Raw genomic sequence first — 17,449 nt, 5'->3', positions numbered from 1 at the left:
AATGAAGAGTGAATGCGAAGGGCATGATATTGCAAACATGTCAAAAGTTGATATGGTAGTCAACATAAACAAAGATAAAAATGAACTCTTAATAGTTTGTAATAGGGAAACAAGCTAGGGAAAAGATACAAGCTACAAAGGAAAATTGGAAAGCATACCGCAATGTCATAATGTAGAGAAGGAAGAAGCACCTATGAGAATTTTAGAATCCCTTAATATGATTTATATTTGTATTTATTTGTCTGTGAGTACAACTGATGACCAAACAAGCAATGAGGAAAGCAAAAATAGCTTTTAGTAAAGGACAAATAGAAGTGGTTCTAACCTTGTAAAAAATTAAGAAAATAGAAAATGAAGATATTGATAGAGGGAGATAGTTTATGGTCCAATAAGGCTTAAAATTTAGAAGTACATAACATGGTGGAAGAACAGGCCATGGGCAGAGTAAGGTTCTGGAGTTCTTCTTAACTAGGACATTTATAATTTTTAAAATATGGTTGGTATAATGCATGATGGTCTAATTTATGCTTGTTATTTTGCTTACAAGAGTTGCTGCTAGGGTAATATGTAACTGCCTGTCCATATTCCTTTTAGAGTACGTTATTTAATGGACCCTACTGCAAACGTGTCAGTTGCTGTTAGGACATGGCTCCTATTTTAGCGGGTGTCCTTTTTGGAGTGGGGTTGTGGGGATGCTTGGAAAGGTGTACATTTTTTGGGAGTGGCTTTCTACTGTTCTTGTGGGTGAGGATCATCTAGGAAGAGGTTGAGAAAGAACATGTGATAAAATAATGAAATTGTTTTTGGTTGTGTTGGGAATTTGGCTCCCATTTTATTTCCCGTAATGATTTTTTTTTTCGAAGTTCTATTATTTGCAACCTTTAGTTGCAGGCGCTGGCGACCACTTTATATCAGAGAAAAAATCTGCACTAGAGGGGCCCAAGGCTCAGATGGACTGGCAAACATAACCTGTGAAGAAGAACGCGCTAAGCAACAATTTAAGTTGCAGAATATGTCACATGTGACCCTTTCTTGTCAAATCATTAAATTGTTTTTCAATAAGAGATGGATCACATCACAATGTTTGCTAAACATGGAGCTGTCAATTTTCAGAAAACACATTCAAATGTAGAACATCTAGAATAATATAAAGACACTCTTGTAGTTTGGCAGCAAGGTAAAGCACTTGAGTTTTATGTTCTGAGACATTGGTGTGCTTAGTTCACTGATAGGTTATACATGGCAAAGGTTTGGTCTGCTATTTTTACACTGATGGGATTATTCACACTTGCCACTGCCTCTACTGCTCCTGCCATTTTTATCTTTGGAGATTCATTGGTTGACACAGGAAACAATAATTACATTACTACTCTTTCCAAGGGAGATATTTGGTTCAATGGCATTGACTTTGGAAATGGCTTACCCACTGGAAGGTTTTGCAATGGAAGAACAACTCCAGATTACATCTGTATGGACAAAAATTCAAACTACATTTTTTCCACTTTCCCAAGTCCAGTGCCTGTGTTGTACTTTAGCAAAGTTAATTAGTGTGTCTTTTTGGTGGCAGGCCAAATCATGGGGGTGCCTTCTCCTGTCCCATATTTAGATCCAGAAGCAAATGGGAGAAACATACTAGCAGGAGTCAACTTTGCCTCTGGAGGCTCTGGAATTTTGCCTTCCACTGGCTACAAATATGTAAGTTCCAAATGGCCTCAAAGATCTATTTATTTTATTCCAACACAGCTAAATATCATGTGTTGTTTGGTACAGTAAGTATAATCAATCTTCTTTGGCTTTAAAACAACACATCTCATAAAAATTCACTCACTTAAAAGGCATCTTATCTGTAATATGGGTTTGCAGATTGGCAGAATTCCCTTTGAGAGGCAGATTGAGTACTTCTCCAACACAAAGGCAGACTTGATTTCTGTGGTGGAACAAGCTGAAAATGCTAGTCATCTCATTTCCGAAGCTCTTTTCTACATTAATATTGGAAGCTATGATTATATTTCCAATTACTTTCTCTCCCAGTCAAGAGTTTCTCAACTCTACAGCGTGAACCGATACCAGCAACTACTTCTTGTAAAGTTTGCAGAGCACCTCAAGGTAAGCTCATCCTACTCTTATTAATAGATTTGAAGACATTCTAATTATTATTATATGGTTCACATACCCACTAATATGACAATCATATATTTTTAAAGGTTTGATGTTTGGGAAGTCACATCACATGTTCTATTATGTATTTTGTGGTGCAGGATTTATATGAGATGGGAGCTAGAAAAATTCTAGTATCCAATCTAGTACCCCTAGGTTGTACACCATTGCTTATAAGTTCAAGAAACCCAGATAATGGAAGCTGTGTACATTACATCAACAGTATCATCACAGAATTCAACAAGGGTCTGGAAAACATGCTTAAAAACGAATTGCAAATGCAATTCTCTGATGCGCGCTTCATTCTGAGCGACAATTATGCCATTCTTTCTCAAGTCATCAACGATCCATCTGCATTTGGTAAATTGCTGTTATTATATTCTCAAAACTCTATTTTAATTAAGGATAGCTCTAATTTAGGAAACTTTTTTCACGGATGCAGGATTCAAGTACGCAAATGAGAGTTGCTGCGGAATAGGGCGTCTGAGAGCAGAGTTTCCATGCACTCCCATATCGAGTTTATGTTTCCACCGTGCAGATTACGTGTTTTGGGACGCCTTCCACACCAGTGATGCCCTTAATTCCATCCTGGCCAACCTTCAATACGCAGGGTCCCCTGAATTTGTAAGGCCTATCAATCTCAAGGACCTCATGGCTCTCTCTTGATTTTCAAATGTACTGGATCCAAAGCACTGTGTTAAACGAAAATTTTACTTCGCAACGGAGCAATCTTAAACATGCAATTCCTACATCTGTGCGTTAATTTTGGATTTAACTATACTCAGTATTGAAAATCAAAAGTGGCCGTGTGTTGAGTATTTTAACTTCTAGCCTCTGATTTTATGTGAATACTTTTTATCTTATAATTAAAATGAAAAAATGACTGATTGAAGATATTTAGTAAATTTATGCTGAGTTTTAAAATAATGATAATTAGCTAATAACGTAAAAAAAATATTCGTGCACGTGAAACGCGGAGTGAGTGGGTGACAGAGAAGGAAGAAAAGACAGTACAGTTGGAGTGGAGGACAATTACAGCAGAGATTTGTTTTTGGTCGCTGGTCACTGGTCACTGGTCACGGGCTTGCATATGAAATCGAGCGCATTCGTGCATTCACTACTCGAAACTCGAACGTGCTACTTGTGCCCATTTCTGCTGCTGCCTCTGCATCAACTTTCAAATTTTCTTCTAATAAATTATTAATATGCTTCTCGCCTCCTCGTCAACCCACGCGGACTGTGAATTTATATGATGGAAAAACATTTTAAATAAAAACAAAAAATATAATTTTAAATTAGAAAACGAAAAAAATATTTATGCACTCATGGCAATTTGGCAGAGCTATCATAAACTTATTTGGAAGTTGGGTTTAAAAAAAAGGAATTTAATGGGTTGGAAGGCTAATTTGGGTTTGATGGAGAGAATTTTTTGTATTGGAGTATAAACAATAGACTATTATTACTTTTCAATTTATTTTTATTGTCTTTATGGTTGTGAAGTAATAAAATTTGAAACGAAAATGAATAGTTTAGATGATTTATAAGTATTTTTTCATAAATATGGAGAGATTATGTATAGGTAAAGTTAATATTTATCTTAATAATTTGTATTAAAAAATTATTTTTTATAATTTTATTGGTTGAAAAGCTTAGGGTCTTATTATATGTTGAAAGAGAATAAAAAAATTTAATTCATTATTTGTATAATATATTCTACACTCTTACAATTGATTTTAGATGCGCATTAAGCTAGATTATATAAAAATTGGCTTTGAAGAGGTTCTTTTGAAGGAGTAAGACATCATGCATCACATTATCCCAATGCAAATTATATTTATATATTTGTTGTACTTAACATTAATCATAACGGTTAATTATAATGATGGACTTTGAAGATATCAATTGGAAGGAATAAGGCATCATACATTGCTTATACATTGCAATTTACATTGGCCATAAAGATAAATTATAATGATGGCCAATTTGAGGTTCCTTATCCAGTCCAATAGCTATTGTGCCACACAACTTTGTTATGCATGCAAATCATTGTCTAGATATTAATCCAAATCCGTGTTTAGAATGATTGCCTTTGCATTGATATTTGCATATCTAATGACCACATTATGATAGCCAACAATTGGCAAACACCCACAAACCTCAACCTTCTTGTCATATTCTATATTTCCTAACCTATAACGAAATTGAGGTTTGAGTTCCAAGTGATTCACCAAACCTAGGATCATAAGAATGATGGCAAAAGATCACCCCAAGTCCTCTTTCATAAATATTCATAGAGGAGCTTATATATTTTACAAGAAGAAAGAGTAAAGGGAAGGAGATGGAAGATGACACATGCCTTTGACCTTGTAATATTGTCTTCAAGGTAATATGTTAGGGTTTTGGCAGATCAGAGAAATAAGCAATATTAAATATAATACAAAATAAAAGAGACAAAAATAATAATTTACAATAACACACTGATATAACGTGGTTCGTCTGATGTGGGCTACATCCACATAGAAATAACCGTCCACTTTCTTTTATTATTTGATGTTTGGAGCAAATTACAGTTTGATAAATTTCACATTACACAACCACTTAAACAATATAGACAATTCCTTTATTAAATAATGGGCTCCCCATACACTCCCCCATTATTTTATTTTTGGGAAACCACACCTGACAAAGTCACCAAAAATTTAAGCCCAACAACATGATCAATCATCACATACCAACATAATAAACACCCAATAATGTGATATTTGTATTATCTCTAGAATATGCACCCCGCTCTTTCTTATTTTCGACTCCTTACTCTTGTCTCACAATCTCAATCATCATTAAAGAAAATATGATTGAAAAAATAGAAAAATAAAATAAAATTAAAAAAAACAAACATTTTATATCATGTTTTTTTAACTCCCATCAAATTTATTTCCTTAATGTTAATCAAATCATTCTTTTTTCCTTAATTTTAATCAAATCATTCTTTTGGAACCCACTTTTTCTACATAAACTTGGAGTTCAAGTATCACTTATCCAATATGTTATTATACTTATTTTTATACATGACATCTATCACATGACTGGATGTAATATTCAACATAATAAAATGAGAAAAAGGGTCATATTTGAAAGGAGGTATAAAGTATTCCCATTTATTATAAGAAAGTAGTGTCTTATCTATTATGTTTCCGAACTTTAACATATCACTCTTTCCTTCACATCAACATAATTAGATACAAAAAATAATCGTTGCAAAGTCATTATCATATGTATACTCTCCTTTCATCTACTTATAGTATGATGTCAGGGAAAATAAACCACTTTCATAAATTGTCAAGGCTACTTAATTAAAAATAAAGTAACCAACTATTAATCAATCTTGTGTATGAGTTAATAAAGCTGTTATAATAAAATAAATTGATTAAATTATATATGAGGATATTTAATTATATATTTCACTCACACACACACAGACACAGATATATATATATATATATATTAAATACTTATATTATTAAGAAATATATATGAGGATATTTAATTATATATTTGACATATATAAATGATTATATATATTAAAAATTTATATTATTAAGAAATCATAATTTAATTATTTGAGTTTTTATGAATAAGTATTTGTTTGTAGTACCACACATATACATATATAAATAATATTAGAAGAATTCACGAAAAAAGTGGATGGATATAAAATGAATAGATTTCATATGGAACAAACACTCAAATCATAAAAATTTAAAAAATAATTCACTAAGCAATATTATTAGTAGTAGAGGTGGGAGGAGGAGGGTCTTGATAACTTGGTTTACCCCATATATAAATGAGGTCTAGAGTATCCATGATAAGGTCTCAAAGCTCATCGTCCTTATCTTTATCTTTAGATATCATCTTCTTCATGGGCTATTGAAATAGAAAGATATATTTGAGGAAACTTTTTGGACTCAAACCAATTAAAGGATCTACAAAAAATCCACCTATAAATCTCTCCATGTGAGGCAAAGAGGTAGATCACTAACAAGAAAGTTGTGACCATCCTCATTATCTATAATCTCATTTGGCAGGTGGAGGAGGAGCCCATGAATGAGAAAATTGATTACCATTAGTAAAAAGACTTCATCCCCATCAATGCTCAACCCAATTACTTATGTTTAAAGATTCTACAAAAATGATGAATAGAAAAGGGGAAATTTGATTCCCTTGTCTAAAACCTTACGAAGATTGGAAGAAACTAACTAAAGATGGACCCATAAACTAAAATTAAAAACCTAGCATATGAAATGCATTAAAAAATTATTTTGCACCAATGGGGATAAACTTAGACTTAGTAATATTTTTTTCAAGGAAGATACACCTTAAAGTTAATCACATTATATATATTCATGTAAATATTTTAAAGGAGGCTCTTGCTTGCACACACCTCACATTTGCACTCCCTAAATTATGTGCTCCTTATAGTCTTGGAAGCATATGAACCACCTAGCATAATACAACTTTGTAGCTTATTATTGTTGGCATATGATGAAGCGATGTTAATGTATATTGTCATTGATGTCAATAAGTGCTCTAGAAGGATGAAGATCAGAAGATGTTGTCATTAATGACCAAGCAAAGGAACCAGTATGAACCGGTATGTATGGAGATCGACAGCGGTTATGGACAATCAGAATGGAGTGGACCAATATCGGGGTTCACTAAGTGTGACTACTAGTCAATAGTCTCAGTTCACTTCTAGGGTTACCGGTTTGGCTTATGCAGAGCAACCAAAGATGTTTCGTGACCTGCTAGGTAAGGAATAAAACACCATGTCAGCTGTGTGAAAGACTAAACTCAATAATTACCCACCTCGGGAGTGTGCATTTCTTTGATCCAGTAGGTGAAGAGTGCATGATGGGTTATTAATTTGCAGATACAGAAAAGCCTAAACGATGCAAAATGATTTTCCGTCTGATTAAGATCATCTCTTTTTATGCAACGAGTTTGGATGGTCAGGATTGGACCACTTGTAAGCAGATGGTTAGGATCGAACCGTTTTTGTAAAATTTAGGTTTAGGGTTAATGTAGGCGTTGGCAAAAGTTGTATGTGTGTTCGCATAATTGGACATTGGATACTTGCCAAACCTGAGAGAGAAATCTATAGATTGTGATTGCAGAAGAGAGGAACTAAAAAGGATCTGCCCTAGCAAGGTGTGCTATCTTCAGATCGGTGTTTTATCTGTTGTCTTCTAACCACTTCAACAGATGGAAAATCCCTTGACCGGGTAAGCTTTAGAAGGATTTGTTGTAATTCCTTTAACTAGGTGGCTCAAGTTCATTGAGTTATTTAAATCCTCTAGCAAGGTAACTCTTAACAGGGTTTCAACCCTTAACCGGATTTTATAGCCATCCCTTAACCGGGTGATCCCTAATAGGATCGATTCCTAACAGAACCTTATTGTAAAGTCTTTAACTAAACTAGGCTCCTAACAAAGCAGACTTCAAAAGAGTTCAAAATAAGCTTGTGGGTATTCATCCCCGCCATGGTTTTCCTAGTTGGATTTCCACGTGAAAAATCTGTGTGTTATGGGCTTTGAGTTTTTCATGTGATGATTGTGTGATTTTCATTAAGTATGATATGCATGCAATGTTAACTTGTCTATGATATTATTGATACAACTCATGCATGATTATATCTGCAAAGTAATCTTTATGATTTGAGAGCTATTGATTGATGTCTGAAGCATTTCTGTTAACTGGCATATCTATTTAGAGTATATGTGTGTAATCAGTATTGCTTTAGTTAAGTTGAGAAATGATGATAACCGGTTGTCTGTGTTTTGATTTATCAAAGTGTTGAAGTAGAACTTTTTGCCTGTACCGATTCACCCCCCCACCTCTCGGTACCGGTTAGGACCTAAGTTGCTCATCATTATCCATCAATTATGGGACTTCATTTTTTTTTACCTTGGTAGCATATGAGTCACCTAGCATAATCCAACTTGCTAGCCTATGCACTTCATATGACCTACGCCTTTGAATACTTTCATGGTCACCCTATAACATAGTTTGTAATGTCTTTCATTTGTGATGAAATTGTATGTTTCTTAGAACAATACAATTTTATAGCCCTCAAACCAAACTCAACATCCCTTATAACAACACATTACTAGAAAATGTCCCATTTTATCTTTCCTCAATCTCTTCTTGTGTTTTTTTTTTGGTTTTTTATTGTGTGTTTTTCGATGATGTATTTTCTTTAATACGTGTTTATGTATATTTTTAAGCCTTATAATTTTTCTAACATGTTTATTGCAAGTTTTATTGGTCAAATAATTCTTTTGTACAAGTTTTTTGTGTTGTCAACTTTATTTTCTATGCAATTTTTTGTTTTTTAATGCATTTATTTTGTAGGTCCTCATCTTGTATCACCTTTTTCAAAGTATTAATTTTGCTTCCTTTACAATACCCTTTTTAGTATGTCACAATATATATAGTTTCAATTTTTATTATTTTCCTTTTTATTTTTAGCATGAATCATATTTAGAGTAGTTTTATAAGCCCACAAAAATGGGGGGGGGGAGGGGAAATGTGATGTCAAAAATTGCAACCCTTACAATTTTACACAATATTTTATACTCACTTTGATGTTTATCTCCCCTATCATTTTTTAGGATATTTTTACCATTTCTCCTAGCCTTCTACCTCTTGGTGCCAAGGGCAGGGTATTTCTATTGTTGTTTCTCCTCAGCGTGTTAGGTTGTGTTATTTTCTAATATTTTGACCTTTTATATAGCTAGAAATGTTTAGGAACTTGCATGAAATGTTTCAATGGACCTACATGAAGTGCCAGTATCGCATGAAATTTCATCATTCTTGGACCATTACCAAGTGTTTCAATATCCACCACCTAAGTTCAAATTGGTAGGTAACTACTATGGAGAAAATATTAATAGCTATACTTACCCCCTTCTCCTTCTTTGACCCATTTTAAATAATCCTTTTTCATTGTATCACACTTTCTCTTAAAAATTATGAACTCTATTAAAGTGATTATCTCCATTGTTGATAAAATCTAAGCTCTTACCAATAATTTAGTGATGTGAATATTCTCCAATTATGTTAAGCTCATGAAACTGTAAGATCAATCTTACAACAATTCAAGGCATTTGTTAGGTGAATTATATTGTATTTTTCTCTAGATACTTCTCATTTTCTTATTGTCATTATCATTGAATCCCATTTTTTATTACCTTTGGTACTTTTGATCACTCTCTAGTCACTTGTATTATCATGTAAATTCCATTATATTTTTATATAAAAACATTATTACTTTCATTCCTTTTTATAAAGAACACACATGCTTTCTTTACTATTATAACAAATGTTGGTTGTTTGTGGAAGCTAGAAAACTAACCTAGGGTCTTGATCAAAAGGCAAGCTCCATGTAACCATACAAATAATCTACTTTATCTTCTTTAGGTGTATGGGTCTTTTGAAATAGGATATTCAACCTTGTTGAAAAGTATCAATATCTAAGTTCCCTCTATTTTCTATCCTTGTTATTTTATTATAATAGATTAGTTTAATCTTTATTAATTTACTTCATTATTCTATTGTTAACCTATTCATCATTTTATAATTTCATTCTTGTATAGAACTAAACACAATTTCTAAATTAGATTTAGATTTTGTTATTTTTTTTGGTATAAGATTATAAAGTACCACACAGACATTCATGCTTAGCACTAGCATCTAGTCTATCCTTCGTCAATCTCTTGTGGAGGAACATGGCCACCTTCCTCTCTTTAGTTGCAAGACATAGTCTACATTATTAATTTGGGCAATGATAGAAACATCCCCAAGAGTGGAGTTCTTTAGTATTTGGGATTACCAACATCTTTGAAGAACTCACTAGAGGGATGGTGAGAGTTGGTTACATACCTGTGATAAATTTAAGAAACCCTCTTGAAAAAGTATACAAAATCCTGGAGAACCTTTCATTTTTTTGGAAAAAATATTAATTTAAATATTCGCAATTTTTTTCATTTTCTAAAAAAAATATTTATTTTTTTAATTTATTTTTAAATCACTAGAAATTTATAGAAAATATTGGTGAATCTTGACAAAAAAGTATAGTAAAACACATTAATTACCATGGGAAATACTTTCTTTTTGAAAATATTACACTCCTATGGAAAAGTAAAGACCTATTTTTTGCTTAAAGCCTTCTATGCTAGTGTTACTATCTTTTGTTTATATTTATGTATTTGGATAGATATCATACATATAATGTAAGTTGGTGGTTGAGATTTTCTCCCCTAATTTTTGGTTATAATTTTGATCTCTTTGGGTCTTTTGGGGTGAGTGTCATTCCTCTTCATAATAAAAATGTTGGTATATAAGGTTACAGTGTATATGGCCAAGCTTTGCTCCCATTGTAGTATCTCACTTTCACTTGGGGTTGATCATTTTCTCCCCTATTTTGGATTCTTTGGTTTAGGTTTTAGTCTTTTAGATCTACTATATGCTCTATTTATTGTTGTAATATTTTACTTCATACTTTTATATAAGTTTTGCTAAAAAAAAGGTTTGACAATGGCAGTGATTGACTATTTTAAGCCTTAAGGTGTAGTACTCATGTCTATAACTCCTTAACCCTTCAAAATTTTAAATCAAGAATTGAATATTTTAAAACAACTATAAAAAAAATTCATCACCATTGATTTTATTTATAATCTAATTTTTAGGTTTTATTTTTGGCCCCATGGGCATTGGAACTCTGCAGGTACATTTTGGTCCACCAAATTTAACCCCATTCGTTAAATTATAAATCTTTAATGACCCAAATATAATTTTGGGCTCAGCTAATATTAGAGCTTCATGGGTATGTTTTAACCAATAATATACAACTTGTCATTTGTTGGTTAACAGATTTGTCACTTCAATTAATACTCCCCGACTCACATAAATGACAACTTGACCAACAGTTGAGTCACTTGCAATGGTAGTTGCAAGTGCTCTTTTCTTGTTTTATAAGGTGCAAATACCTTTGAAAGTTATGCAATGAATGGAAATACAGGGTATGCTTTTAACCAGAAAGCAGAAAAGGCACACTACCATCTACCCATAGCCATAAAATAGATGTGAAAGGTTAAATCCATAATTAAGTGAATGCAAAATAACGATACAAAGTTTACATCTCCCACACCCACAAATGAGAAACAATAAAAGGATAAGCAAAATATCTTCACAATAGATTAATTAATTTGAATTCAAAGATTCGTAAATAACAATACACACTATTTGATATAAAGGAAATTGCATTGGAAAAAAATTACAGAGACATAGGAATTTGCAATCTAAAGAAAACACAAATAAACACATAGATTTATCGACACCTCCTTTATTTTCCAATACAAAACTGAGTTCACAGACTCATCTCCCTATACAACAAATGATGACTGAGAAAAATAACTGCCCCTGCTTCTCTTGTTCCTGAAAAGTTGAGAAAAGATCTCCTCTACCTCTATCATATTCACACTTATAATATCCAACAATGTAACTGCTAAAAAAAAAGAGAGCAACTAAATCTTTAAAAGAATCAATTAAAAAGTATTTTGGAATTACAATAAAGTTTCTTTTAAAAATAACTTAAACAACATATGAAATAAAGTCTCGGTGACTAATTAAAATAGATTATTGTCGAGGTGGAAAATTCACATTTGGATTCGTGCTTGATGTGGACAATTTCATAAAAATATGCTTTTAAATATCGTCACAAATTCCACCATTAATTGTCATTTAATGTGGATTGACATAATTAACCACTTTGATCATTTCGATGATTTTTCTATTCTGTGAACTCAGTCGACACTTTTTGAGTTTGGCTAACTTCTCCTTCGTCGCTTCAAAGGCTTGTCGGCATTTTCCTCCCTTTGCAAACCAAGTCGGGACTTTATGAACTTTTCAAACTCTTTTTTTACCGCTTTTCCCTTTACGTCAGTGATTTGTAAGTTATTAAAACTAAGATTTAACCAACAACTAACCTTTGTCGGAGGCTCAAAGGTTTTGATAACCTTTGATATTGGCAGTTATCGAATTTTTAAAACCACCCACTTGACTGAAAAATGACTAAGTATGGAATGGGATGAAGGTTAAGGGTGTTCACTTGGTCTTTTGGAGTGTATAGGAGAATGCATTAAAATTTGAAAATTTTGAAGTTCAAATTTTGGGGTAACAAAAGGCTTTGATTGGGGACAAGGACTACAAAGGACGAAGCAAGGGACTTAATCTCAATGCATAGACCGGTGCTTAAATCTATCGGACAACAAAGTCAATAGCAGAAAGAAAGGAGAACACAAATCAAAACTAGAACCAAACCAAAAGACCAAGGAAAGAGCAACAACCTAAGACACCTATAAGCACTTGGACTAGGTGCAAAACACTCAACTCCCAAAAAGACTATGCAAATCCATTTACTGGTTGGGATAAATAGATACCAGTGTGAAAAAGAGATATGTATCCATGAATCACCTACAGACTCAGAAGCCATCCAATGATTGGAGACAATAATCTAGAATTTATAAACCAAAGAGACCTTTCGAATAATGCTCTAGAACCAAATAGCCATTTAGCATCATATACCTCTAGAATCTCCTCAACATATTCCTGCCTAAAACCATTCCTCCCTGCAACACCCAAACTGATATCCCATGCATGGAAAAAAACAATTGAATCACTAGAAGACCAATCATTAGCCATATGTGTCTCATGTAAAACTGGAAGTGAATCAATTTGAAAATCTGTATTGCAAATAATATTTTTATGTGATTGAAAATCACCCCCAGTTGGAATGATCTCTTCTCTCTTTGCAAGATTTGGCTCAATAGTTTCATGGCTCACTAAATCATCGTCATCTATGACTTGCAAAACAGACATAATGACCTCTTCTCTGCATAAAAATTCATCCTCAAATGCACCGAGGCACTAATTTGGAGTATACTCAATATGAGGTTCATCATATTTATCCATTTGATCACTTATATCAAAATTATTATGGCTACTTTTAACCTCATCTTTCAAATTTTGTTTAAAAATTTTGGCATTCAGATTTTTAAAATGAAAGGATTCAAAAGAAAAGCCATTACTGATTTCGTCTTGCAGCCATATTTTAATTTCATTTTGCTCAGGGAATTTGAAGAATTTGTAATCTGCTTACATGTACTTCGAAGAATGGATGTTCAACACCTCATCTTTGTGTTGTGTTTCCTCCAATAGCTCCTTATCACTGGTAAAAGTAAATGATTGCACTTTTGTAGTAGATAAGGAGGCTGAAATAACTTCATTTGCACTACTCTCTTCACCATTAACATCATGGAGGAATCTTTCATTTTTTCTAGTCATTTGATGGGCTTATGAATTCATCATTATCTTGTTCATAATGCAAATAATATGCTTCAACTCCTCTATTCATATGAGGATTAATTTTTACATGGCTTAATTTGTCTTCACAAAAGTGCTTCGAATAAAAAAATAGTGAGGTTAAAACATTCAACAAAAGGAGGTTGAGCATTTTGGAAACATGTATATGTTGAAAACTTGGTTTTTGCATGATATGTTTTCTCATGGGTATATTATGTAAAGACATCAATCTAGGATCTAACCCTAAACTACTCTTTATTCATAAATAAACTTAAAATTTCAATCTCTAAGCATATTTTATACAAGATATAAGCAAACATCGAATATATCATAATAATGCACATGAATAATACAATATCCAATACTAAGAAGTTCTTATTTCCTACTTAGGCTTCCAAATTGCCTTAAGAATATATAAGAAGATGCATCCATCGTTCTTTAGTCTGAGTCACTTCCTTCTGTCTTTTGAACGTAGACGAGAACAAGAATCAGGCGCTTTTTCCAGCCAACCTTGAAGCTTACGCTTCCTCGGAATTCTTGATCAATCAAGAATACCCGACCCTGCACGAATTGGTTTAACCAAAGAATTCAAAAGCAAGAGGGAATTTGGTGCATGCCTAGATAATATATGCATTTTCATTTTTCCTACTTCATTCTAAGAAACAAGCATTCACTATCATACTAGGATGTGGTAGAGAGCATAAATAAGGAATTTCCATCTTTTTCTACAAATAATTCAAACAATAACTCGATCGAGTATATGCCATGCACATCAAAATAATAGTTGGAAAAAGCAACTATTCTCCCTAAAACATCCACATTCGGCACCCGTCTCGAAAGGTAAATTTTCTAACTCAAGCTTAACCCTAGCTTGATTCCCTCAAACACAAATTCTATTGAGAATACAATCTTTCTTTTAAAACAAAATAGAGATATCATTTTTGCTTACTAATCATTACTTGTCTAATATATCTATCGAAGACAATCTTTCATATTTTGGAAAACGATAAACTTTTATAAGCAATAATCTTAAAATCAATCTTTTGTCTAAAATAAAGTACATACAAAAGAAGGTGTTATACATGTATGAAATTAATCTCATATATAACCTAAAGTATGCAAACACATTCTTAAAATAGAATTAGAAATAATTATTTTTACGCAAAATACGATATTAACAACATCTTTTCTCCAAATTCTTTTCTTCTATTCCACAATGGTTTACAAAGCATTTCAAATAAGATAATAATAATTGCTACCCATTTGGACGAACATACCTATTATCTAAACTTCCATTTCTACACATTTTATACCAAATATAACAAATAAAATAAAACATAACAAAGGATTCTAACCTCTTGGAAACTTAGAGTGGATTGTAAGATTTTGACCTTGTTGTTCTTCATCAAATGATTCCACGCCTTGATCGCAAGTCTCTCTCTCTCTCCAACTATTCTTATCTCTATCCAACTATTCTTCTCCTCTATATCCAACTATTCTAACCTTCCCTTCAAGAAATTATCGCTCTTCTAATCTCATGTGAGAAAGAATGCCTAATGTGTGTGTTTATATGTCTATTTATTCTAATCATTAGCTATGTTTGCTGCTATCCTTTGGGTCTTATTTACTGTTCCACTATTTCTATTGTCATGTGGTTGTAACTATAATCTCCACGCAGTTCTATGAATTAAATACCACCCTCGTTTTGTGGCAAGCTCTAGTCTTTTATTGTTAAAAACCTCCAACCGTTTCAGTTGGAGCTTGATTGCTGCATCAGTCGAACATGGAATCTGTCGACTTCTCAGCTTATCCACCAAAGAGTCACGTTGCATGCCAAGTCATGTTGCATGCCAAGTCACCCACAAAGGGGTCGTGGGAGTGTTTAAGTCTCCATCGTGATCTGGCCTATGTATTTGCTTTAACAGCGGCTACCATGGGTGGAGGGAGTCTGCTAACAAACCGACCAAAGCGGCTCTTCCTTCAGCCTCAAACGGTCGACTACCTTAACCCGCCACCTTTTACTATTAATATGTTTTATATATATATATATATAAAAAATGAATTTTCATTAATATTAAACATTAAACTTTGTTTAATAAATTCTTTGATAAACCCCCCCTTTTATTTTAATAAAATATATAAATTGGATTTTCATTACATAATTTAATTTCAAAAATACATATACAATATTTACATACATGTTTACAAGTACATAATCAAATTATTATTAGAATTCATACACACACACACACACACACACATATATAATGCGTATATATTTTTAATCTCAAATGATTACGTATGTATAGACAAAATTCTTGACGAAGTCAAATTTCATGATAATTGGATAATGATATATGTATATGATTGAATAAATTTCTCATATATATATTATACTATTATTCAATTTACAAAGGTAAACTCATAAGTACAACTTTCATACATTTATACATATCTAAAAAGAACATTAAACCTAGGGTCAATATTCATTTTTGAATTGTTTATACATTTTATCTCTTTTAACAATAAAGCATAATATTTCACAATTACTCACACAACTTAGATTTAATTCAAACACTACTCACATCATGCAATTAATGCACATGTATAAACATTTAAATAAATCTACTTCTCATTCTAAATTCATCATTTCAATTTGAACAAACACTCAAATAAGGTCATTTAAATCATCCATATTTTCAAGATGCAAATTATAAATCCTAATGTGGTGTGTGAGAGATTCCCTTTTCCATCGAAGACATTTAGTTAAAAGCAATTCTACCTGATTCATGTTCTCGCCTTCGACCTCCTTCACCTCATCCTACATTACTTGCACTCAAAAATTTATCAGTATTGACAAACCCAAAAGAATATTAAATGTCGAATTTCATATCAATTGCAGGAGTAAAAAGCATACTATATTTCCTCATACTAGATTATGAATGATCTAATCTATTTTAAATTTCAAAATCACATTACATCTTTAAATTGCACATTATTAAATAAAACGATTCGTGACATATTACTTGAATTATCTACAACCTAGTATGCTTTCTACAAACCACATAATATCAAATCATCTTCTATTTTTACAGCCTCTTGTTGTAGAACTTAAATATCATTTACTTTGTATTTTTTTAACTCAAATTGAACGTATAGATGCAATGCAGAAATAAAAGTACAGAGTTGGATTTGCTTACTTGGCTGAATAGAGATAGGGATCTTTCTGAGTAGCCTATTGAACCTATCCACAAAGTCTCTAATTGATTCACCTTCTTGCTTCTGAATATTGAAAAATTGGCCCAGCAAAGAAGCTTTATCAACAGGGACCTTATACCTTCCCAAAAACTTGTTCTTCAATGAATCCCAATCAGTAATACATTTTTCTTCTAAATATTGAAACCAATTTGTTGCAGGTCCAATAAGAGATTCAATAAATAATCACACAAAAACATCTTCTTCACTTACCCCCAAAATGCGGCATGAAATTGTAAATGCTAGAATGTGATCTTTAGCATCATGATGGTTTTTTCCACTAAACTTCGAGAAGTGATTTACTGATCCTTCAGGCAATGGTTAATAGTTTGGCAAAGAAATTGGTCCAAAGTGATTTCCCCATGGCCGGGAAGAAATTAGTGCCATAGTGCAATTCTAAAAAATAAACTAGACATAAGTCTTTGTTGGAATGTAATGCTTTTGGTGCATTTCACTTCACAAAGACACCAACCTCCATCCTCGAGGAGGCACCTTTAAATTTTTTAGAAAAGAAAACACAAGTACTTCGATTATGTCCTCAGTAGAGTCACCAAAAATATGTTGGTTAACAGATTTGTCACTTCAATTAATACTCCCTGGCCCACATAAATGACAA

At 32.6% G+C, this 17,449-nt stretch overlaps 1 protein-coding gene across 1 annotated transcript; it reads left to right on the top strand.

The window, feature by feature from the left end:
- The first annotated feature begins 838 nt into the window (after positions 1–838).
- LOC131077536 (GDSL esterase/lipase At1g71691-like) lies at positions 839–2,878 on the top strand. The gene is made up of 5 exons (XM_058015049.2): positions 839–1,468; positions 1,568–1,695; positions 1,864–2,106; positions 2,259–2,517; positions 2,600–2,878. The coding sequence occupies exons 1-5, from the start codon at positions 1,240–1,242 to the stop codon at positions 2,821–2,823; spliced, it is 1,083 nt and encodes a 360-aa protein (XP_057871032.1). The 5' UTR covers positions 839–1,239; the 3' UTR covers positions 2,824–2,878.
- Positions 2,879–17,449: the final 14,571 nt, after the last annotated feature.

The sequence above is a fragment of the Cryptomeria japonica genome, chromosome 6, assembly GCF_030272615.1.
Source record: "Cryptomeria japonica chromosome 6, Sugi_1.0, whole genome shotgun sequence".
Classification (NCBI taxonomy): Eukaryota; Viridiplantae; Streptophyta; class Pinopsida; order Cupressales; family Cupressaceae; genus Cryptomeria; species Cryptomeria japonica.
The sequence above is the reverse complement of the archived record's forward strand: the minus strand, read 5'-3'. Positions and strand labels throughout refer to the sequence as shown.

Coding starts and splice junctions, on each gene's coding strand:
- LOC131077536 (XM_058015049.2), top strand. CDS start 1,240: ATGGCAAAGGTTTGGTCTGCTATTTTTACACTGATGGGATTATTCACA. Junction 1,696..1,863: donor CTTCCACTGGCTACAAATAT/GTAAGTTCCAAA, acceptor ATGGGTTTGCAG/ATTGGCAGAATTCCCTTTGA. Junction 2,518..2,599: donor CAACGATCCATCTGCATTTG/GTAAATTGCTGT, acceptor TCACGGATGCAG/GATTCAAGTACGCAAATGAG.